Here is a 24,660-nt window from a genome sequence, read left to right as displayed (position 1 = left end):
GACAATAAACTGTACAAATAGAAAAATATAGAAGTTATAATAATAAATAAATAAGCAATAAACTTTGAGAACATGTGATGAAGAGTCCTTGAAAGTGAGTCCATTGATTGTGAGAGTATTTCAATGAAGGGCAAGTGAAGTTGAGTGAAGTTAGCCCCTTTGGTTCAAGAGTCTGATGGTTGAGGGGTAATAAGTGTTTGTGAACCTGGTGATGTGAGTTCTGAGGCTCCTGCACCTTCTTCCTGAAGGCAGCAACAAGAAGAGAGCATGTCCTGGGTGGTGAGGTGTCCCTGATGATGGATGCTGCTTTCCTTTGACAGTTTCATGTGGATGTGCTCAATGGTGGGAAGAGCTTTACCTACAATGAGTTGTATGCACCTATTTTTGTAGGATTTTCCATTCAAAGGCATTGGTGTTTCTGCACCAGGAGGTGATGCAGCTGGTCAATATACTCTCCACAACATAATTACAGATGTTTGTTTATATCAGGTGTTTAAGAGAGATTTACCTGTACACAAAGCGAAACAACTTCTGGTAAATGGCATGGGGCAAGGAAAAAGATGAAGCCAGTGTCCAGATGACAGCAATACAGACAATTCCTTTGGAGAGGGACATACGAGGCCTTAAAGGGTGTATGATAGCCTGCAAACAAACAGCAAGAGTTAGAAATGAAAATCAAAACCAAAACTTGTCATTTCTCTAGATGCCGAGAAAGCGTTTGATTGTGTGGAGTGGAATTATCTTTTTGCGGATTTAGAAAAATTTGATTTCAGACAAAGTTTTATTACATGGTTTAAATTGTTATATTCACACCCCACGGCTTCTGTCTTGACTAATTCTCAGCAATCCCAATCTTTTAATCTTAAACATGGCACCTGGCAAGGGTGTCCTTTAAGTCCCTTACTTTTCGATTTTGCGTTTCAAATTTGTGCTGAATTGACAGGGATTTGGGGGGGTGGTGTTGAGCACAAAGTCTCTCTTTATGCTGATGATCTTTTACTTTTTATATCAAACCCAACCTTATCCCCAATGTTTTCACTCCTTAATAGATTTAGTCAGCTTTCCGGATACAGTATCATTTACATAAGAGCGAACTTTTTCCATTAAATAGAGAAGCACAATCACTAGAATTTCATAACCTCCCTTTTAAAGTAGTAAATAATCAATTTATTTACCTTGGCATTACAGTAACAAGAAATTATAAGTGTCTTTTTGGAGAAAATTTTACTAATCTTTTAAATCATACAAAACAGAGCTCAGCACAGTGGTTACCCTCATCCATGTCTTTGATAGGTCAAATGAATGTTGTTAAAATGTTTATTCTTCCTAAATTTTTATACTCATTTCAATCTTTACCAATTTCTGTTTCTAAAGTTTTTTTTTGATTCATTAGATTCTATTATTTCATCCTATCTATGGAAGGGCAAATGTCCCAGACTAAATAAAGCTCATCTTCAAAAACCTAAAAGGATAGCTGGTATGGCCTTGCTCAATTCCTGCTTATATTACTGGGCAACCAACAAATGTTGTCTTATCTTTTGGTCTGACTTTTACAATCAGTCTGACTGCCCAATATGGGGAGCAATGGAGCTGAACTCTAATAAGAAACTCCACATCTCCACTTCTGGGATCCGCACTTCCTTGCCCTTCGCCTAAATCAATTGTTAATCCGGTTATCAGACACACTCTGAGAATATGGGCTCAGTCCAGAAAGTATAATGGGCTTCACGGTTTCTCTCTCTCTAGTCCTATTCTACATTATCATCTTTTTCAGCCTTTACACAGGATTTAACATTTCTAGACTGGCACAGAAAGGGCATTAGGTGTTTTGAAGATCTTTTCATAGATAAGCACTTTGCAACTTTTGAACAATTGTCTGTAAAGTTTGGCCTACCTAACACTCACTTTTTTAGATATCTCCAAATTAGACATTTTATCAACCCTTTAATACCAAACTTTCCTGAGGTACCTGTTAAAAATGTTGTGGATTTGTTTCTTCGTGTGAATCCACTGGGTAAAAGTTTAATTTCTACTATTCCAGATATGTTAATGATGTTGAAGCGAGCCCCCTTCAACAAAAATTAAAACTGCCTGGGAGCATAATTTAAATTTTTCTTTGTCCGACAAGGTTTGGGATTCAGTTCTCAAGTCAGTTAATTCAACTTCTTTCTTCATCAATCTTTTTATTAATTAAAAAAAATACATTCAAAAAGAGTACAAAAAAGTACAAAAAAAGAGTAAATTCATCTTCTCTATGTGCTCACCACTGTCTTTTACAGTTCTAAGTGGTACACAGGGCTTATATGTCTAAAACTAAATTGTCACAGTTCTATCTTGATATTAATCCCTGTTGCGACAAGTGCAAAGGGGGCGAGGCTTCTCTTATTCATATGTATTGGGCTTGTCCTAGCTTGGAGAAATTCTGAAGAGATTTTTTTTAACTTTATCTCACATATTTAATTGCTATTTGGAACCTAACCCTCTGATTGCTCTTTTTGGTACTTTGGGAGAAGTTGACATGCATTTCACTCCGACTAAGCATCGCACATTGTCTTTCGCCTCTCTTTTGGCCAGACGTGCAGTCCTTCTTACGTGGAGAGATGCTGCCCCACCCCCCATGCTCAATGGCTTAGAGATATTATATCCTGCTTAGACCTTGAAAAGATTCATTATTCACTTCTTCTTCAGATATAAAGTTCCAAAAGGTGTGGGGACCTTTTCTTGAATATTTTCATAATTCCTGTTTAGATTAAGGGTGCATTCCTCCTTTTTTTTCTTTTGCATTTAAATCCCTTACTGCCAGCTTTTTACAGTTGAGATTCATGGGTTTTTTTGATATGTAAACATATCATAGTTTAGGTAGTAGGCAATATACCTTCTTTTTATAAATACAGCTCTGTATTAACTTTTTTATATATCGTAAGGTTGGCTTGGAGTTGGGTGGGCGGAGTGGTAACTAACTTCATACAACTCTACTATGGGTGCTTTGCTTAATTGTTAAGAATTGTACTTTGATGTGTTTGTTTCACACTGTATAACCCTCATTTTTATTGGGTTTTTTTTTGTTTGGTTGCATGGTAAAAACTCATAAAAATCAATAAAAAGACAAAACTGCAGAAACAGTAAATCTGAAATGAAATCAGTCAGCAGCCATGGAGAGAGAAACAGTCAATGTTCCAGGTCCAAGTTCCTTTTTCAGAATTGGAAAGGGTGGACGAATAATTTTTTGGGCAGTCATACAGAAGGTGAAAAGGGATAAAGCAAAGAAATACTCCTGATAAGTGAGACTACGTGAGAGGAGAATGAGAAGTCATGAAAGGAAATTCATTAGTTAGGGTCAACAGGAGATGAGAATGAGATTCTCGCATTTCCTCCCAGGTACCAGGGACAGGGACATGTCAAATTGAGTCTACTGTATTCTTAAGGGGGAGGTCAAGGTCCACGTTGGTACCAATGATATAGGTAGGAAAGGTGATGAGGTCCTGCAAAGTGAATTCAGGGAATTAGGAGCTCAATTAAAGGACAGAGCCTATGGTGGTGACCAGGCTTGCTACCAATGCTACATACTAGTAAGGCTAGAAATAGAAAGATTATACAGTTTAACATGTAGCTCAGGAGATAATGCAGGAGGGTGGACTTCATAATTTAAGATCATTGGGCTCTCTTCCAAAGAAGGATGAACCCCTACAAAGGGGATGGTTTGCACCTGACCTAGAGGGGAATCTCTTTGCGGGAACGTTTGCTAATGCTGCTCCAGCAGGGATCTAAACTAGAGTTGTAGGGGTTCGAAACCTGAGAGTCAAGGTAGCCAGTGGAGTGGTTGTGGGAAAAATAGAGCTTTGACTAGTGACCAATCTGGACATCGGAAAGGAGGGGACTTTACTCAGGTCCACTACCCCAGTAGACAAGCCAGCAGCAGGTCGCTACAGTGAGAAAGAGCTTTGACCAGCAACCAATCAGCATTTGGGATTGATTAGCAGGAGCAAATTAAGGAAGGCAGGGGTATGCTCAGCAGCCATTTTCTGAGTGGAGAGAGTCAGAGTGGTGATCTTGAGGCTTTAGCTCTTCAAGGCTTCAACGAAAAGGGGTTCAGTCAGAGAAAGCAAAGGAAAGAAACACTCAAGATCAAATTTTTCTTTTCTCTGCATAGGTTTTTCAGGGAGTTAGGTGCTAAGTTAAAGGGCAGGATCTCCAGGGTGGTGATCTCAGGATTGCTACCTGTGCATGTGCCAGTGAGCCAAAACTAGGAAGATTAAACAGTTTAATACGTGACAAAGGTGTTGGTATAGGAGGGAGGGCATGAGATTTTGGATCATTGGGCTCTCTTCCACAGAAGGTGGGACTATACAGAAAGGATCATTTGCACGTGAACTGGAGGGGGACTAATATTCTAGCGAGAAGGTCTGGTAATGCTGGGGTTTAAACTAGAATTGCAGGGATATGGGAACCAGATTGCCAGAACAGTTACTGGAGAGGTTGTGGAGGCAGATGGTTTCATGACCAGAGACAAAGTCAGGAATCAAAATGTTGAGCATGGTGTGACTATTATCCTGAGATACGTAAATTTCAGTGCAAGAGCTATCCTAGTGAAGGTGGGTGTTAGTGTTGAAGGTGAGGTAGCTGGTTTACAAACAGAGGCAATGTGTAGTCAGGAGAGGCTGTTGATAAGGGCTAAATTGCAGTCAACAGGATGACTTGCAACGTAAAAGGCCGACAAAAATGAAAAGGGTGAATACAGGACTGAAGGTGTATTTCAATGAGTGCAGTGTACGGAATAAGATAGATGAGATAGTACAGTTGCAGACTGGCATGTACAATGTTGTAGGGCATCACTGAATCATGGCTTGGAGATTTTAGCTTGGAGCATTATGCACATTGTATCAAAAAGACAGGCAGGAAGCCAGAGGGGGTGGCTTCGCTCTGTTAGTGAAAATTTAAATCAAATCATTGGAGAGATGCGACAGGAAGTGGAGGGTGTTAAATCAGTTTGGATAGAGCTAAGGAACTGAAAGGGTAATAACTCCCTAGATGGGAGGTGAATACAGACCACCAAACAGTAGTAAGGATGTGGTCTACAAATTACAATGGGAGGTGCCTAAAAAAGCAATGTTACAATAGTCATGGGGGATTTCAATATTGCAGGTAGATTGGGAAAATCAGGTTGGTGCTGGATTCCAAGAAGGGTGATTTCTGGAGTGCCTACAAGATGGCTTTTAGAGCAGCTCATGATTGAGCCCCAGGGGATCAGCTATTTTGGATTGGGTGCTGTGCAATCAACCGGAATTGATTAGAGAGCTTAAAATAAAAGAACCCTGAGGGGAATGTAACCATAATTTGACCGAATTCACCCTGACATTTGAGAAGGGGAAGCTAAAGACAGATCTATCAGTATTACAGTGGAGTAAAGGAAATTACAGAGCCATTAGAAAGGAGATGCCCAGCATTGATTGGGAAAGAACACTGGGAGAGATGATGGCAGAACAGCAATGGCTGGAATTTCTGGAAACAATTCAGAAGGCACAGGATATATACATCCCAAAGAGGAAGAAGTATTCTAAAGGCAAGATGACACAACCGTTACTAACAAGAGAAGTCAAAGCCAACATAAAAGCCAAAGAAGAGGCATATAAAATTAGTGGGAAGCTAGAAGATTGGAAAGCTTTTTAAAAAACCAACAGAAGGCAACTAAAAAGTCATTAAGGAAGTAAAAATGGAATATGAAAGTAAGCCATCCAATATTTTGAAAAAGGATACCAGAAGTTTCTTCAGATACATAAAGTGTAAAGAGAGATAAGAGTGGAGACTGGACCACTGGAAAATAATGCTGGAGAAGTAGTAATAGAGGACAAGGAATTGGTGGATGAACTGAGTAAGTTTTTTGAATCAGTCTTCACTGTGGAAGACACTAGCAGTATGGTGGGAGTTCCAGATATCAGGGGTGATAAAGTGTGTGAAGTTACCATTAATAGGGAGAAGGTTATTGGGAACCTGAAGGGTCTGAAGATAGTTAAGTCACCTGGATCAGATGGTGTACACACCAGGATTCAGAAAGAGGTGGCAGAAGAGATAGTGGAAGCATTAGTAACGATCTTTCAAAAATCATTCAATTTTGAAATAGTTCCGGAAGACTAGAAAATTGCAAATATGACTCCACTCTTCAAGAAGGGAGAGAGGCAGAAGAAAAGGAAACTATAAGCCAGTTAGTCTGACCTCAGTGGTTGGGATGATATTGGAGTCGATTATTAAGGATCAGGTGTCTGGAAACTTGGAAGTACATGATAATATAGGCAGAAGTCAGCATGGTTTTCTCAAGGGAAAATCTTGCCTGACAAATCTGCTAGAATTCTTTGAAGAAATAACAAGCAGGATAAACAATCAGTTGGCGTTGTGTACTTGGATTTTCAGAAGGCCTTTGACAAGGTGCCCAACATGAACAAGGTATTGCAGGAAAGATTCTAGCATGGATAAAGCAGTGGTTGAATTGGCTGATTAGCAGGAGGCTAAGAGTAGGAATAAATTGCTGGCTCCCGGTAAATAGTCAGTGTTCGGACTGATTCTTTTTATGTTATATGTCAATACTTTGAATGATGGAATTGATGGCTTTGTTACAAAGTTTACAGACAATATGAAAATAGGTGGAGGGGCAGGTAATTTTGAGGAAGTAGGGAGGCTACAGAAAGCCAGGGACAGATTAGGAGAATGGGCAAAGAAATGGTAGATGGATTTCAGTGCCAGAAAGTGTATGGTCATGCATTTTGGTAGAAGAAGTGAAAGGGTTGACTATTTTCTAAATGGACAGAAAATTAAAAAATCTGAGGCACAAAGGGACTTGGGAATCCTCGTGCAGAATTCCCTAAAGGATAACTTGCAGGTTGAGTCCGTGGTGAGGAAGGCAAATGCAATGTTAGCATTTGTTTCAAGAGGACTGGAATGTAAAAGCAAGGATGGAATGTTAAGACTTTATAAAGCACTGGTGAGGCCTCATGGAGTATTGTGAGCAGTTTTGGGTCCCTTATTTTAGAAAGGATCTACTGAAACTGGAGAGGGTTCAAAGGATTTTAGAAAAATTATTCCAGAGTTGAATGGCTTGTCATATGAAGAGCATTTGATGGCTCTGGGCCTGTATTCACTAGAATTCAGAAGAATAAAGGTTGACTTCATTGAAACCTATCAAATTGTGAATGGGCTCACTAGAGTGGATGTGGAGAGGATGTTTCCTATGGTGGGAAAGTCTAAGATGAGAGGACACAGCCTCAGAATAGAGGGCATTCTTTTATAATGGAGAAAGGGAGATATTTCCTTATCCAGACAGCGGTGAATCTGCAGCCTGCAGGACTTTAGGTAACATGCTCTTTCATACCAGGAATTTTTACACAACAGTCCACACGTCCTTTCTCTACCAGAGTGACTCACCCCCACCCCAAATCACTCTGGCCACACTTGGCTGTCATTATTTCACAGGACCTCTTGCGGGAGAACCACATCTCCTCCATTAACAGAAAAAGTTCTAGTTGTGGCAGTTGCTAAAGTTCCATTTTCTCCAGAATTCTGCACTGCCATCACAGAGAGCATCCTCACCTCAGCTATTACTGTCTTTCTTGACACAGTACATGAAAACTACAGCCAACTGTCAAGCCAGCAGAAAAGGTCATTGGCTGTAGTCTACCACCACTGCAGGACTTGTACGTGACCAGGATGGAAAATTCATTGCAGACACTACCTTCCCTGCAAACTGCCTGTACTGGAAGTTCCCTTCTGGAAAGCACAGTAGGACAATTAAAACACAGATTTCTTATAAGTTTCTTCCCCCAGGCAGTTAATCTGACCAACCATTCTAGTTGGCCACCACCCCCCTCTATCTATCACCTTCATCACTACATCTCACTGGAAGCACTTAAAGCCACTTTTTATAATACTGTTTACATTGTAAATAAATGCTGGAATTTATTCATGCACATTTATTCCATATAGATGTATACACACATACACAGTACTGTGTGAAAGTCTTTGGCACAGATATATAGATAGAGCACTAGAGCACCTACGACTTTTGCACAGTACTGTATTTGTCAATGTGGAGTGGTGAACGAGTTTGTAAATCTCACAGGGAGCAAAGGATCTTGGAAATGACAGACACACCCAGCCCTGAGACACCAGACAAAGTCATTTTGCTTTCAAACAATTGGTTTACTGATCATTACAGAATGTCTCTCTGGGTGCTTCCCTCTCCTTTCCTTCTCCCTTCCCCTTTTCCCAGCTTCGATTCCCCTCTCCACTCTCAGTCCACAATAGAAACTCATATCACAATCAGGTTTATTGTCACTCACATATGTCATGAAATTTGTCTTTTTTTTGTGGCAACAGTTCAGTGCAATACATAAAATGACAACAGTAGTGTGTAAAGGTTTTAGGCCTTATGTGCCTACTACTTTTGCATAGTACTGTACAATGCTTTTATATTACCTTATACTATATATAATATCAGTAAAGTAAGGAGGCATGGGATCCAAGGGGACATTGCTTTGTGGATCCAGAACTGGCTTGCCCACAGAAGGCAAAGAATGGTTCTAGACAGGACATATTCTGCATGGAGGTCAGTCACCCAGTGCAGTGCCTCCGGGATCTGTTATAGGATCCTTACTGTTAGTGAGTTTTATAAATGACCTGGATGAGGAAGTGGAGGGACGGGTTAGTAAGTTTACTGATGACACAAAGGTTGGGCGTGTTGTGGATAGTGTGGAGGGCTGTCAGAAGTTACAGCAGGACACTGATAGGATGCAAAACTGGGTTGAGAAGTGGCAGATGGAGTTCAATCCAGATAAATGTGAAGTGGTTAATTTTGTTAGGTCAAATATGATGCCAGAATATAGTATATATGGTAAGCCTCTTGGCAGTGTGGAAGATCAGATGGATCTTGGGGTCCAAGTCCATAGGACGCTCAAAGTAGCTGCGCAGGTTGACTCTGTGGTTAAGAAGGCATACAGTGTATTGGCCTTCATCAACCATAGGAATGAGTTTAAAAGCTAAGTGGTAATGTTACAACTATATAGGACCCTGGTCAGACCCTACTTGGAGTACTGTACTTAATTCTGGTTGCCTCACTACAGGAATGATGTGGAAACCACAGACAGTATGCAGATGAGATTTACAAGGATGTTGCCCGGATAAGGGAGCATGCCTTATGAGAATAGGTTGAGTGAACTTGGCCTTTTCTCCTTGGAGCGACAGAGGATGAGAGCTGAACTGATAGAGGTGTACAAGATGATGAGAGGCATTGATCATGTGGATAGTCAGAGGCTTTTTCCTGGGACTGAAATGGCTAGTATGAGAGGGCATAGTTTTAAGGTGCTTGGAAGCAGGTACAGAGGAGATGTCATGGTTAAGTTTTTTACATCGAGAGTGGTGAGTGGGTGGATTGGGCTGCCGGCGACTGTGATGGAGATGGATACGATAGGGTCTTTTAAGAGACTCCTGGACAGGTACATGGAGCTTAGAAAAATATAGGGCTACGGGTAACCAGAGGTAATTTCTAAAGTAAGTACATGGTCGGCACAGCATTGTGAGCTGAAGGGCTGTAGGTTTTCTATGTTCCTATGTTTGTATCATTCTTTATTCTCTATCATTTTAATTGATTTTTTTTTTGTTGCATGTCGCACCTTGACAAACACACCACAGCAAATTCCTAGCACATGTATATGGTGAATATAGGTGATCCTTATGGCACAGTGCGTGCATCACAGACAAATAACAGTCACTTAAGTGAGAATGACTAAATTGAAAGCAGCGTCACAGGTAGATAATGTTACCAAGGCACTTTGCCTCAGGGCACTCAGTACAGGGTTTGGGATGTTTTGTTGCTGCTTAAGATGTTGGTGAGGTCAAATTTGGAGTGTTGTGTGCAGTTCTGGTCACCAACCTACAGGAAAATTATCAATAAGCTTGAAAGTGTGATGAGATAATTTAAGTTATACAGAAAGGTTGAATAGGTTAGAATTATATTTCCTGGAGCACAGGACATAGGATCATATAGATGTATACATAAGTATGGGGGGCATAGATAGGGTAGATGCTAGTAGGAGTTTTGCAATGAAGTTTGGCGAGATGAGAACTAGAGGTCATAGGTTTAAGGTGAAAGGAGGATTATTTAAGGGGAGTGTAAAGGGGAAACACTTCTTCACTCAGAGGGTGGTGAGAGTGTGGAATGAGCTACCAGAAGAAGTGGTTGGTGCGGATTCAATTGCAACATTTAGTTAAATATATGAACACAAGGAGATGTGGAGGGCTATGGTCCAGGTATAGGTAGATGGAACTAGGCAGGAAAGCAGACTGGAATAGACTAGTTGGGTAGAAGGGCATGTTTCCATGCTGTGGTGCTCTGTGACTCTAATATGAAGCTGCTGTGTTCACTCTTCTGGTCTAATCCATTGAGGGAATGTGGTGGTCAGTAAGCAGGGTCCCCACTTGTCCCCAGATAATCTTCCATGAGAAACTGGTCTATGTGCCCGCTGGTGGTGTTGTGGCATCTGCACTGGACTTCGAGGTGAATGGTCCTGAGTTCGAATCCAGCCAGCTCCTTGCACACTTTCCATCTGTGCTGGGTTGAGCATTGAGCTAGCAACTCGGGTTTATAAAGAGCAGACAGATGCTAAAGAAACAGTAAGGTTGGTGCCTGGTGCACCACTCCTGAGGAACAACAACAATGAGAAAATGACCTAAGGGAAATCCAAAATCTAAAAAACCCTACACGTACTCAAAAATGTATGCATACACGTGCGTGCACACACACACACACACACACACACACACACACACACACACACACATGTCCACACACATACACAAATGCATCCCACACATGCACCCATGTTCATGTGTGTGCACACAGAAATATACACAACCACAAATGCACATAATCATGCACACAGGCATACACACACATAAAAAATGTGAATGCACACACACACACAAACGCATATACACACACAAACGTGCACACACATGTACATAAACATACATACATGCTTTAAAAATGAGTTTGCCAGGATATTACATCCCTCCGTAATTGTCCCTGAACTGATAAGGCAATTAAAGATCAATTCAGATTTTTTTTATATAATGTGTACAGGTGTCCCCTGCTTTACGAATATTCACTTTATACCACTTTGCTTTTACAAAAGACATACATTCGTAACCTGTTTTCGCATTACCAAGAAGGTTTTCGCTTTTACAAAAATTTTCCCCATATAAATTAATGGTTCTTCGCTTTACGCCATTTCGGCTTAAGAATGGTTTCATAGGAACACTCTACCTTTGTAAGGGGGGGGGGCAAACACCTGTATATTAAAACATAGAATGAAATGTAGCACAATGATGCCACACATTCCAGTGCCCACAGTGTTCAGCAGAACAACACAAGTAGCTGCAACAGCAACAACAGGACTAAACAAGACAACAGCAAACAAGCCCTTTCCCACCCTCTCACACACAGACAGGCCCCCAGCACAAGGACAGAACCCACATTATGATGCTTTGCAAAACTAATGCCAGCTGCTGTAAATTCCCCCCCCCCCCAGTGAATGGGTGAGGGGGAGAATCTGGAATGGGTGGGAGCGGGGTGTAATGGGAATATGACAATGACAGAAAGCTGGTTAGACCACACTTGGAATTTTGTCCTGTTCTGGTCACCTCATTATAGGAAGATTTGGAAACTTCAGAGAGGGTGCACAGGAGATTTATCAGGACGCTGCCTGGATTGGAGAGGATGTCTTATGAGGAGAGTTTGAATGAGCTGGGGATTTCTCTTTGGAGCAAAGGAGGATGAGAATGACTTGATAAAGGTCAAGTACTGTATATGGTACGAAGAGGCATATTCAGAGTGGACATCCAATGGCTAATGCCAGAGGACATGCTTTTAAGGTAAGTGGAGGAAGGTTTAGGAGAGATGTCAGAGGTCACTTTCTATTTACACAGACAGTGGTAGCTACCTGGAATACACTGCTGGTGGTGCTAGGGGCTGATATATAAGAGGCTCTTGGATAGACACATGACCATCATCATCATTATGTGGCGTGTCGTTTGACATGGGCCATTATGATCTTCCATGTCTTTTATCTGCTTGTGGGGAAGCATTTCATGCTTTTGATCTTACTATTTTCTCCATCCATGACCGTGATTGTTCTTGGCAAATTTTTCTACAGAAGTGGTTTGCCATTGCCTCCTTCTGGGCAGTGTCTTTACAAGAGGGGTGACCCCAGCCATTATCAATACTCTTTGCCTGGTGTCTGTGGTTGCATAACCAGGGGTTATGATATGCACCGGCTGCTCACATGACCATCCACCACCTGCTCCGGTGGCTTCACGTGACTCTGATCGGCCGGCTAAGCAGGTGCTACACCTTGCCCGAGGGCGACCTGCAGGCTAGAGGAGGGAAGGAGCGCCTTACACATCTTTTGGTTGAGATGTATCTCCACCACACCTCCCATGAATGAGAGAAAAATGGATGGTTATGGGCTGTGTAAGAGGGAAGGCTTAGGTTGATAGGTCAGCACATCATTGGGTGCCGTGCTGTGCTGTACTGTTCCATGGTTTATTTTCTGGAATAGACGATAGAGAATAGGATTGCCCATTGTGAGTGAGAATAAAGAATGGGAAGTGTGTGTATGTGTTGATCCAGTGGGCCTGTTCCTTGTAACTTGGAGATGCTGGACGAAGACGACACAAAAGGTGGAATGTGTACCTGGTACCGGTCCAGTGCGATTGCCATCAGGGTCAGCGCTGAAACATGCAGAGAGCAGTACTGGGAGAATCGGCTGATGTGACACATGGTTGTTCCAAACACCCAGCTACTGCTCATGAAACGGACCTAAGGAACATCAACAAGTTACTGGATTAGAGCCTAATTTGTCCTCTTCCTTGTTGATTAAAGTTATTGTTATGACATGTACCAAAATACAGTGGAAAGCTTGTCTTGTAGACTGTTCACACAGATCAAATCATTACACAGAGCATTGGGGCAGAGCAAGGTAAATCGATAACAGAATGCAGAATGAAATGTATAGAGTCTATAGACAAACCGCAGTGCAGGTAAACAATAAGCTACAAGATCATAATGAAGTAGATTGTGAGACCAAGAGTCCATCTTGTCATCTTGGTCTGTTCAAGGGTCTGATAACAGTGGGACAGAAGCTGCCTTCAAGCATGGTGGTATGCGCTTTCAGGCTTTTGTATCTTCTGCCTGATGGGAGAAAGAGAACAAAGAATATCTGGGGTAGGTAGAGACATCGATTATGCTGGCTGCTTTACTGAGTCAGTGAGAAGTGTGGACAGAGTTCGTGGGGGGGGGGGGGGGCTGGTTTCTGTGATGTACTGAGCTGTGCCCATATGCTTCTATGATCACCTGCTTATCTGCAAGTGTTCAGTGGATTTTCAGTAATTTGTAGTATTTAAGACCATAATACATTGGAGCTGAATTAGGCTATTCGGCCCATAAAGCCTTCCAAGCCATGCCGAGTTCCTCTAGCATTTTGTGTGTGTTGAATTGGATTTCTAGCATCTGCAGAATCTGTCATGTTTGTGATTTACTATCCTTTTCAACCCCATTCTCCTGCCTTCCCATAAGCTTTGATGCTCCTTACTAATCAAGAATCTTCAAACTCTACTGTAAATATATATCCTCCACAGCCATCGGTGGAAATGAATTCCAAGAAATCCTTCCTCATCTCTGTTCTAAAGGAACGTCCCTTTACTCTGATGTTGTGCTCTCTGGTCCCAGACTCTCCCACTGATGGAAACATCCTCTCTATCTAAGTCTTTCAATATTTGATTGATTGGGCTACAGCTGGAGTATCACAACATCTGTGGTCCCCAAGAAAAAGGTGTGCATTCACGGGCTGCTGTGTCCCTGTGTGTTATGTACCGAACATAACATGAGAGGACATTCTTGGTAGATGACTTACAAGCAAAATAAACAGCAGCACATTTATCCTCACCTCTCCGTCTCTCGTGGGTGTTACTCACAGTCATGTGACTTTCCACTACCACAAGCATAACAACTGGTGATGAGCCGACAGGTCCGCATGGCTGAGCAAAAAGAAGAATCCATGGGAAAAATGCCACAGGAAACGTGGTGAGTGAAGAATTTGAGGGGATAGAATGGGACAGTTAAATAAAACAAACAGAGAGAGAGAAAGATGGGTAAAGCCAGTTATCTTTTCTGGGATGGGATTGTGTCGGACAATGGTGACAATGCTTGGAAGTATGGGACCATATGATGAAACGACAGAGCATTAGAGTTCATGAAGAACACTACATCTGAAAAATGACTTGAGGAGCTACATTCCACTTGTAGCCGTTTTGGACTTCCTCAACAACTTGTAACTGACAATGGCCCACAACTCCAACCTGAAGTGTTTGAAGCCTTCATTGAAGCAAATGTTATTCAGCACGTGAAGTCAGCACCGTATCATTCAGCCACTAATGGCCTTGCTGAACAGTTCATAGAAACAATGAAACAAGCCCTCAAGACTTCAGTGGGAAGTGGATCCCTCAATCAGCATCGTAACACTTTCTTGCTGACACACTGGAAGACAGTCACCGTCAAAATGGATCCATTGCACCGATGAAAAACCTGCACCCAGCTTGACATGCTTAGATCCCCAGACACAAAACGGATTGGCATGAATGAACAGAAAACCCAAGCAGAGAGATGTGCCAGAGCAAAGTACAGAAGTTTCAGGGTACTTGCCCAGAACTACATCTCTGGAACAAAGTAGTTACCTGTGACAGCAATGGCATAAACTGGCCCTGTGTTGTGCCCAGTGGAAACTAGTAAGCACGACAACTGGAGAAGCCACATTGATCACTGTTGCCCTCACCTGAGGCGAGTGAACACGAACACAAACTGACCAATCCAGACCAAGTTGTAGAAACGGGACAGGATTCTGAAGCAAAGATTTCAGGAGCTCCCCCATCACCTGAGCTTTCTGAGGTGCCCCTTACTAATGATACAGTACCCAAGCCAACATGTATACATACACCACCAAGGGATAAGACGACCCAGGTCGCCGGTACCCTCAAAGGGACAGGTGGCCTCCAGACAATTAGAACCTCTGCTTTCGTGATGTGCCCTCAGTGCATGAGGCAGGATAACCCCCAGGGTTAAGTCTGGGAATAGAGACAGTCTACCCTCTTTCCCTAGTCTAACAAAAATATTTTTTTGTTGTTAGTTAAATGTGATCATTACTCCATTGACAGTTAATAGTTCATCAGCTGGTCTGTGAATGGAAGGGGGAGAAACCTTTAAAATAAGGGAGGAGGGACATTCATGTATATTTTGACCCTTGTGTTATGTACTGAATGTAATGTGAGAGGGCATTCTGGGTAGATGACTTACCAGTAAAATAAGCAGCTGCACATCTGATCCTCGTCTCTCTGTCTCTCGAGTGTGTTGTTCATGGCCACCCGGCTTCCCAGCACCACAACCATAACAGAGGGGTTTCAGATGTAGGGTGAGTGGGTGAAGCCAGGCTTGTTCATCCTGGGATAAGGGAGTTTTATAGGTGGCTTGGCCGATACAGACAGGTTTTGAGAAGAAGGAGATAGAGGGAAGATGTTCTCATCAGCACCGAGGTTATCAGCTCAGGGTCAGAAGACACCAGGGCGATCTAAGGAAAATTCCCTTGCGTGGCAAAAGTCGACAATCTGTCAGATTGATGGAACCAGTCAGTTAAGGCTTTCCTGAGGGAACTGAGTTCCAAACACCAGGGAAAGATCTTCTGTAGAATATGAAGCTAACTGGACTGCATCGGGAGTTTGTAGAGACCCGATGGGATGAATGACCTTCATTACTGCAGCAATTCCACATTTCAATAGGAGGTTAGTGCACAGCCGGTCATACTCGATGAGATTGCAGCCATTAGACATGGATATGGATTCAGACCCACTGGTTTGATTATTAGTGGTAATTTTTGCAGTATGGAAAGGTGTATTTAAGCTAATAAGAGTCATTACATGAGGAACGCGTCACCCAGGAGAATCACGCTGATTTCATCTAACAACCAGATGTTCCAGTGTGCAAAGAATCTGCTTTGGGAAACTGATCTGCACAAACAAGTCCCTTTGCAGTGATGCTCTTGTGATCACTTAACCATATCTGTCCCATCCCATGACCAGCCTATCCCAACCCGCAACCCTCTACTTCAATCCATTCTCTTCTATCCCAACCCACGGGTCCTCTATCTCAACACGTGGGCCCTATCCCAAACTATGGAGTATCTGATCTAACACATTGACTCAGCACATGGACCCCTTGTCCAACACATGGGCACTCTCCCCCAATCCATGGACCCTATCTCAACCCATGGACCCTCTGTCCCAACACACGGATCCTCAGTTTGCGGGTAAATTTCTGGATGGCGTGGCTCACGAAGCCGGAGGGGCTTATTCTGTGCTCTATCTCACTAAATAAATAAATATCCCCATGGCTTGGCCTCCATAACCATCTGTGGGAATGAATTATAGAGATTCATCAACCTATTTAAGTCACTGATTCATCTTTAGTCACTCTAATAGTTCTTCTCTGCTGCTCTGAATCAGTGCAGCAGATCGCTCTCTTGCTAAGTAAAGGTCATATTGCCTACTGGGACAGAAGAATTCTTCTCCATGTAGGGCAGTCTAACAGGCAGACAGGGTTTGTGCTGATGTTCAAGCCAGCTAATATACACTCAGTGGCCACCTTATTAGTCATCTCCTGTAACCAATAAAGTGGACACTGAGTGTATGTAACACTGCAACATACATCCCCATCTGGTGTGGGAGCAGCTGAGCATCGGGTCCGAAGACCCAACTAAGGAATGGCTGAGAGGATCATAGGGGTCTCCCTACCATCCACTGGGAACATTTACCAGGAGTGCTGTACGTCTAGCCACTTAGATCACAGTTTGTCCCATTCTGATGTTTGGTCTGAACAACAACCAAACTTCTTGACCATGTCTGTATGCTTTTATGCACTGAGTTGCTTCCACCTGATTGACTGTTTAGATATTTGCATTAACAAGCAGGTTTACTGGTGTACCTAAAGAAGTGGCCACTGAGTGTATAACTGTCAAAGCACCCTCCAAGTCTGTGGTGGGTTAGCAAACAAGAGATCATTAGATATTAACAGAACTGAAGGATGTGGGGGGTAGTTCAGGAAAGTAGCCTGTGGTTAAAAGACCAATATCTGAAGGGCAGAATAGCCTACTGATACGTTGTTTAACATTACCAGGGCAGGGCAGGTGCAGAGGGACTGGATACAGAGTAAAGATCCGTCTACACTGCTGCACTAAATACACTCAGGGGAAATACAGCATGGGCTAAATCAGGACCAATACTCTCCACACACTCTCAGGGTTAGACACAGAGTGAATTCCCTCCACACTGTCCCATCACACACTCCCAGAGTCAGACACAGAGTAAAACTCCCTCCACACAGACCCATCACACACTCTCAGGGTCAGACACAGAGTGAAACTCCCTCCATACTGTCCCATCACACACTCCCAGGGTCAGACACAGAGTGAAGCTCCCTCTACACTGTCCCATCACACACTCCCACGGTCAGACACAGAGAGAAGCTCCCTCTACACTGTCCCATCACACACTCCCAGGGTCAGACACAGAGTGAATCTCCCTCTACACTGTCCCATCACACACTCCCAGGGTCAGACACAGAGTGAAGCTCCCTCTACACTGTCCCATCATACACTCCCAGGGTCAGACACAGAGTGAATCTCCCTCTACACTGTCCCATCACACACTCCCAGGGTCAGACACAGAGTGAAGCTCCCTCTACACCATCCCATCACACACTCCCAGGGTCAGACACAAAGTGAATCTCCCTCTACACTGTCCCATCACACACTCCCAGGGTCAGACACAGAGTGAATCTCCCTCTACACCGTCCCATCACACACTCCCAGGGTCAGACACAGAGTGAATCTCCCTCTACACTGTCCCATCACACACTCCCACGGTCAGACACAGAGAGAAGCTCCCTCTACACTGTCCCATCACACACTCTCAGGGTCAGACACAGAGTGAAACTCCCTCCATACTGTCCCATCACACACTCCCAGGGTCAGACACAGAGTGAAGCTCCCTCTACACTGTCCCATCACACACTCTCAGGGTCAGACACAGAGTGAAACTCCCTCCATACTGTCCCATCACACACTCCCAGGGTCAGACACAGAGTGAATCTCCCTCTACACTGTCCCATCACACACTCCCACGGTCAGACACAGAGAGAAGCTCCCTCTACACTGTCCCATCACACACTCTCAGGGTCAGACACAGAGTGAAACTCCCTCCATACTGTCCCATCACACACTCCCAGGGTCAGACACAGAGTGAAGCTCCCTCTACACTGTCCCATCACACACTCTCAGGGTCAGACACAGAGTGAAACTCCCTCCATACTGTCCCATCACACACTCCCAGGGTCAGACACAGAGTGAATCTCCCTCTACACTGTCCCATCACACACTCCCACGGTCAGACACAGAGAGAAGCTCCCTCTACACTGTCCCATCACACACTCTCAGGGTCAGACACAGAGTGAAACTCCCTCCATACTGTCCCATCACACACTCCCAGGGTCAGACACAGAGTGAAGCTCCCTCTACACTGTCCCATCACATACTCCCACGGTCAGACACAGAGAGAAGCTCCCTCCACACTGTCCCATCACACACTCCCAGGGTCAGACACAGAGTGAAGCTCCCTCTACACTGTCCCATCACACACTCCCAGGGTCAGACACAGAGTGAATCTCCCTCTACACTGTCCCATCACACACTCCCAGGGTCAGACACAGAGTGAAGCTCCCTCTACACTGTCCCATCACACACTCCCAGGGTCAGACACAGAGTGAATCTCCCTCTACACCGTCCCATCACACACTACCGAGACAGGGACAGCACAGGTTAGACTCAGATTAATCGCAGGGCTGTTTAAGGGATCCTGCTGAGCACAAGTTGACCAGCATGATGTTGGTCAGCAAGAGAGTAACGGACCTCACACGCAGTGAAGCCCACTGAGACCTACCAGAGTGAAGGGGCTGTTGAGGAGGGTGATGAAGAGGTCGGCTACCGCCAGGTTCAGGAGGAAGAGGCTGGTGGCGGTGACGGTCTTCTTTCTCTTCAGGACGGTCTGACACACCAGGAGATTGCCGAAGACAGCGAGGGCGATGATAACGGAGTAAGCCAGCGCCAGCAGGGCTTTGACGGCGGTGTTCTGAGCCTCCGCGCTGTGCCGCGCTGACTCCAGCAAGTCTCGGAGACGATCGACAGAGAAGTTCTCGAATGTGCTGATGTTCCATTCCCAGCCACCTTGCAGCCCCTCCAGCTGGGAGAAGAGGGCGTTGGACAGGGACCAGGACTTGGGGCAGTCGGTGGAGCCAGGTATCTCTCCGCTCGCCATGGGCGGCGACTTGGACCTTCCCGCGAAACTAGTATCTGTGTCCTCTTGTCCGCCTTTCGTCCAGCGACAGGAGGATGTGGAAGAAATTCTCTGGTGATGGGACAGCCCGCTCAAAACCCGTTTCAGTGCAGGTCAGAACAAAGTGAAGTTTAGTTTTCGGGTGAAATTGGTCGAGTCCCGGTGAATTTCGAGCATGCAGGAAGTTTCGGGGGGAAATTGAAGGGTCCGGTCGGTTTCAAGGTGAGACTGAAGTATCTTGTTAGTTTCCGGGTGAGATTGAGGTCCCGGTCAGCTTCGAGGTGAATTTGCACGTCCAGTCTCACTAACTCCGACGGTCTTATATGGGAGGAGTTTCAGCGGCCGCCGGAGATAGTGGCACTCTGAATGAGCCTCACAAACGAGAAGACTGGGAGAAGGTAGGGGAAGAGAGAGGAATGAACAGATGACTGGGAGCAGAGGGATTTACGGAGGTGGGGAGAGATAGGGTCAGTGGAGTGCGGATGAGAGTGTTGAGGAGCAGAAGAGAGCGAGCAGGGAGCGAAGGGAGGGGTACAGAGTACAGAAAGGGAAGATGGAGAAAATGGCAGAGAGAGAGAAAGTAGATGAATGGCAGAGGGAATAAACTGGAGGAGGGAGGTAAGAGATCAGAAGGAGAGGAAAGAAGTAGGGAAGTGAGTGAGGAAAGGGAGAGAAAAGGGAGGGTGAGAATACTGTACCTAAACCACTCCACCTGACCCTTGCTCTCCCCAGGTGGATGAGTGAGCAAGGTCCATCTTTGCGTTAGAGGCATAGAGTCATAGACTAACACAGCATGAAAACAGGCCCTTCAGCCCAACTCATCCATGTTGACCCAGATGCTCATCTAAGCTAGTCCCATTTGCCTGTTTGTTCCCCTATATGCCTCTAAACTGTTCCTATCCTTAGAGATACCCAATGTCTTTTAATTACTGTTATTGTATCTGATTCAACTGCCTTCTTCATCTGACAGCTCACTCTGTAAACCATCCTCTGTGTGAAGTCCCCCCAAAGATTTTAAATCTCCCCCCCCACCTTAAAAATATGCCCTCTGGTTTTCAGTCATGGAGTCACAGAAAACCTACAGCACAATACAAGCCCTTCGACCCACAAAGCTGTGCCAAACATGTCCTTACCATAAAAATTACCTAGGGTTACCCATAGCCCTCTATTTTTCTAAGCTCCATGTATCCATCCAGGAGTCTCTTAAAAGACCCTATAGTTTCCGCCTCCACCACCTCCATCGGCAGCCCATTCCACACACTCACCACTCCATGCATAAAAAAACTTACCCCTGACATCTCCTCTGTACCTACTTCCAAGCACCTTAAAACTATGCTGTCTCGTGCTAGCCATTTCACCCTATTTATATATGGTCATCCAGTAAGGAAGGGGGCATGGAGGGATGAGGATGTCCTAGTCAACTTGCTCCTGGGGCTGGCGAAATCCTCCATCCGAGTGTCTTGGAAACGGGTGGCGGGAGGATCTCCCCGGGCAGACTGCCTGGCAATGTTCAGAGGGTATGTTCATGCCCTGTTAAATATTGAAAAAGAACACGCGCAGTCCACGGCGGCCTTAGAGGAGTTTCGAGACCGTTGGGCTCCGCGGGGTGTAAATGCCATCGTGGATAGAGATGGCAACATTCTGGTGTAATGTCTATTGTCTATTTGTAGTGCAGTAATTGTGTTTGCCTCTGTTTTGTATTTATTGTATAGCACCGATATTTGTAATAAGGGATTTTGTAATTTAAAAAAATCCCATGATTGATGAAGGCCAATGCTCTGTATGCCTTCTTATCTACAGAGTCAACCTGTGTAGCAGCTTTGAGTCCCCTATGGACTTGGACCCCAAGATCACTCTGATCCTCCACACTGCCAAGAGTCCTGCCATTAATGCTATATTCTGCCATCATATTTGACCTACCAAAATGAACCACCTCACATTTATCTGGGTTGAACTCCATCTGCCACTTCTCAGACTAGTTCTGCATCCTATCAATGTCCTGTTCTAATCTCTGACAGCCCTCCACACTATCCACAACACCCCCAACTTTCGTGAAATCACAAAAGAGAAGGGGTCCCAGAACAGATCCCTGATGCACACCACTGGTGACCGACCTCCAAGTAGAATATGACCTGTCTACAACCACTCTTTGCCTTCTGTGGGCAAGCCTGTTCTGGATCCCCAAAGCAATGTCCCCTTGGATCTCATGCCTCCTTACTTTCTCAATAAGCCTTGCATGGGGTACCTTATCAAATGCCTTGCTGAAATCCATATACAATATATCTACAGCTCTACCTTCATCAATGTGTTTAGTCACATCCTCAAGAAATTCAATCAGGCTCGTAAGACATGGCCTGCTTTTGACAAAACTATGCTGACTACTCCTAATCATATTATGCCTCTCCAAATGTTCATAAGTCCTGCCTCTCAGGATTTTCTCCATCAACTTACCACCACTGAAGTAAGACTCACTCGTCTATAATTTCCTGGGCTATCCCTACTCCCTTTCTTGAATAAGGGAACAACATCCACAACCCTCCAATCCTCAAGAACCTCTCACGTCCTCATTGATGATGCAAAAATTATCGCCAGAGGCTCAGCAATCTCCTCTCTCGATTCCCACAGTATCCTGAGGTACATCTCATCCGGTCCCAGTGACTTATCCACCTTGATGCTTTCCAAAAGCTCCAGCACATCCTCTTCCTTAATATCTACATGCTCAAACATTTTAGTCCACTGCAAGTCATCCCTACAATCGCCAAGATCCTTTTCTGTAGTGAATACTGAAGCAAAGTATTCATTAAGCACCTCCACTACCTCCTTTGGTTCCATACACACTTTTCCACTGTCACACTTGATTGGTCCTATTCTCTCTCCTCTTGCTCTTCACATACTTGTAGAATGCCTTCCGGTTTTCTTTAATCCTGTCCGCCACAACCTTCTCATGGCCCCTTCTGGCTCTCCTAATTTCATTCTTAAACCCCTACCTGCTAGCCTTGTAATCTTCTAGATCTCTATCATTACCTAGTTTTTGAACCTTTCGAAAGCTCTTTTCTTCTTGACTAGATTTACAACAGTCTTTGTACACCACGGTTCCTGTACCCTATCATCCTTTACCTGTCTTATTGGAACGTTTCTATGCAGAACCCCACACAAATATCCTCTGAACATTTGCCACATTTCTTCCGTCAGTTTCCCTGAAAACATCCTCCCCTTACAGTTCACCTTTCACCCTTAACCGATGACCCAACCTCAGTGGAAAGCGCCAGATCTATACACCTCATAATTTTGTATACCTCTTTCAAATCTCCCCTCAAGTTTCTAAGTTCTTGGAACCAAGTTCTAATCTATTCAATCTTTTCTTATAACTCAGGTCCTCCAGATCCAGTAACATCCTTGTAATTTTTTTCAATCTTATTTACCTCTTTCCTGTAGGTTGGTGACCAAAACCAATACTCCAAATTAGGCCTAATCAATGTCTTATACAACTTCAACATAACAGTCTATCTCCTGTACTCAATACTTTGATCCATGAAGGCCAACATGCCAAAAGCATTCTTCATGACCCTATCTACCTATGACACCACTTTCAATGAATTATGGTCCTGTATTCCCTGATCTCTTTGTTCCACCACACACCTCTGTGCCCCACCATTCACTTTGTATGACCTATCCTGCTTAATCCTCCCAAAGTGCAGCACTATCTTGGAGTACCTTTCAATAACTTTCCCACTATTAATGTCAGGCTCACCAGCCTAGAGTTTCCTGCTTTATCCTTAGAGCCTTTCCTAAACAGTGGAACACTGCTTATCCTCCAGCACATCCATAATTGTGAACTTCCCACGATTCGGGACATTTACAAAGACAGGTGTGATAAAAGGTCCGAAGGATCACTGGGGACCCGAGTCACCCCAACCACAAACTGTTCCAGCTTCTACCATCTGGGAAATGATACTGCAGCATGAAAACCAGGACCAACAGGCTCCGGGACAGCTTCATCCACCAGGTTATCAGACTGATTAACTCACGCTGATTTGAGTGTATTTCTATGTTACATTGACTGTTCTATTTATTATAAATTATAATGATTGCACATTCCACTATTAGATGGAGACGTAAAGATTTTTACTCCTCATGTATGTGAAGGATGTAAGAAATAAAGTCAATTCAATTCAATACTCTAGTTCCACACTTTGATTCCGTTTCTTTGGGAGAAAGACCATGTGCATTCAGCGCATCTATCAGAATCAGAGTCAGGTTTAATATCACTGGCATACGTAGTGAAATTTGTTGTTATGCAGCAGTACCAATGCTTCTAACCCCTTGAAGAACTGTTTCCACAATCTCCTGACAGTGAGCTCCCTGTATCACAGCTCTCATACGTCCATACACGTGCACACACACTCAGCGTTCATGTTATTACCTACAGGAGTTCTGTTGCTGTGGCCTATCCACTTCAAGGTTGACATTTTGTGCATTCAGAGATGCTTTTCTAACACAACTGTTGTAATGCGTGGCTATTTCAGTTACGGCCACCTTCCTGTAGCTTGAACCATTCTGGCCATTTGCCTTTGATTCTCTCTCTCTCTCTCTCTCTCTCTCTCTCTCTCTCTCTCTCTCTCTCTCTCTCTCTCTCTCTCTCTCTCTCTCTCTCTCTCTCTCTCTCTCTCTCTCTCTCTCTCTCTCTCTCTCTCTCTCTCTCTCTCTCTCTCTCTCTCACTCTCTCTCTCACTCTTTTCTCCAGCTCTAATTGCCAAGGAGCCCAACATGAGCAAAGAGTGCAATGCTACCAACATTGACAGACGTCCAATGTCCCTGGGGGAGCTTCAGATGGACCAATAAATCCATCTTCAAAGATCTGAATAGCAGACCCATGTATGTTAGCACCAGTAGCTGTATGTGTGGTGATTAATATGCATGTGCATCTGTCTGGGTGTATGGGACCAGTGGTACCTGGAGCTCATTTTTATTAAGATTTGGAAGTAATTCTTCAGAGCATTCAGAAGGCCAATTAAGAGTCAACTGTGGAGGCAAGAGAGACGGCAGATGCTGGGATCTGAAGTAACAATCTGATGGAGGAACTCAGCAGTTCGAGCAGTGTATGTAGGGGTAAAGAAATTGGTAGGGTTTCAACCCAAAGCATCAACAGGTTTATCAAAGATTAAAAAGTTTTCAAAGTAACTT

General features: G+C 44.1%; 1 protein-coding gene across 1 annotated transcript in view; it reads right to left on the bottom strand.

Annotated features, from left to right (window-relative positions):
• The window catches only part of LOC132397497 (G-protein coupled receptor 83-like), a 43,618-nt gene extending 24,160 nt beyond the window's left edge, over positions 1–19,458 (bottom strand). Inside the window, exons 1-3 of the mRNA XM_059976326.1 lie at positions 19,084–19,458; positions 12,737–12,862; positions 509–642 (exon numbers count right to left, since the gene is read on the bottom strand). Coding sequence (XP_059832309.1) covers positions 509–642; positions 12,737–12,862; positions 19,084–19,458 — 635 coding nt within the window. The remainder of the gene's footprint in view (positions 1–508; positions 643–12,736; positions 12,863–19,083) is intronic.
• Positions 19,459–24,660: the final 5,202 nt, after the last annotated feature.

Source organism: Hypanus sabinus, chromosome 7 (assembly GCF_030144855.1).
Source record: "Hypanus sabinus isolate sHypSab1 chromosome 7, sHypSab1.hap1, whole genome shotgun sequence".
In the NCBI taxonomy this organism is placed as follows: Eukaryota; Metazoa; Chordata; class Chondrichthyes; order Myliobatiformes; family Dasyatidae; genus Hypanus; species Hypanus sabinus.
This window is presented reverse-complemented; position numbering and strand designations above follow the sequence as displayed.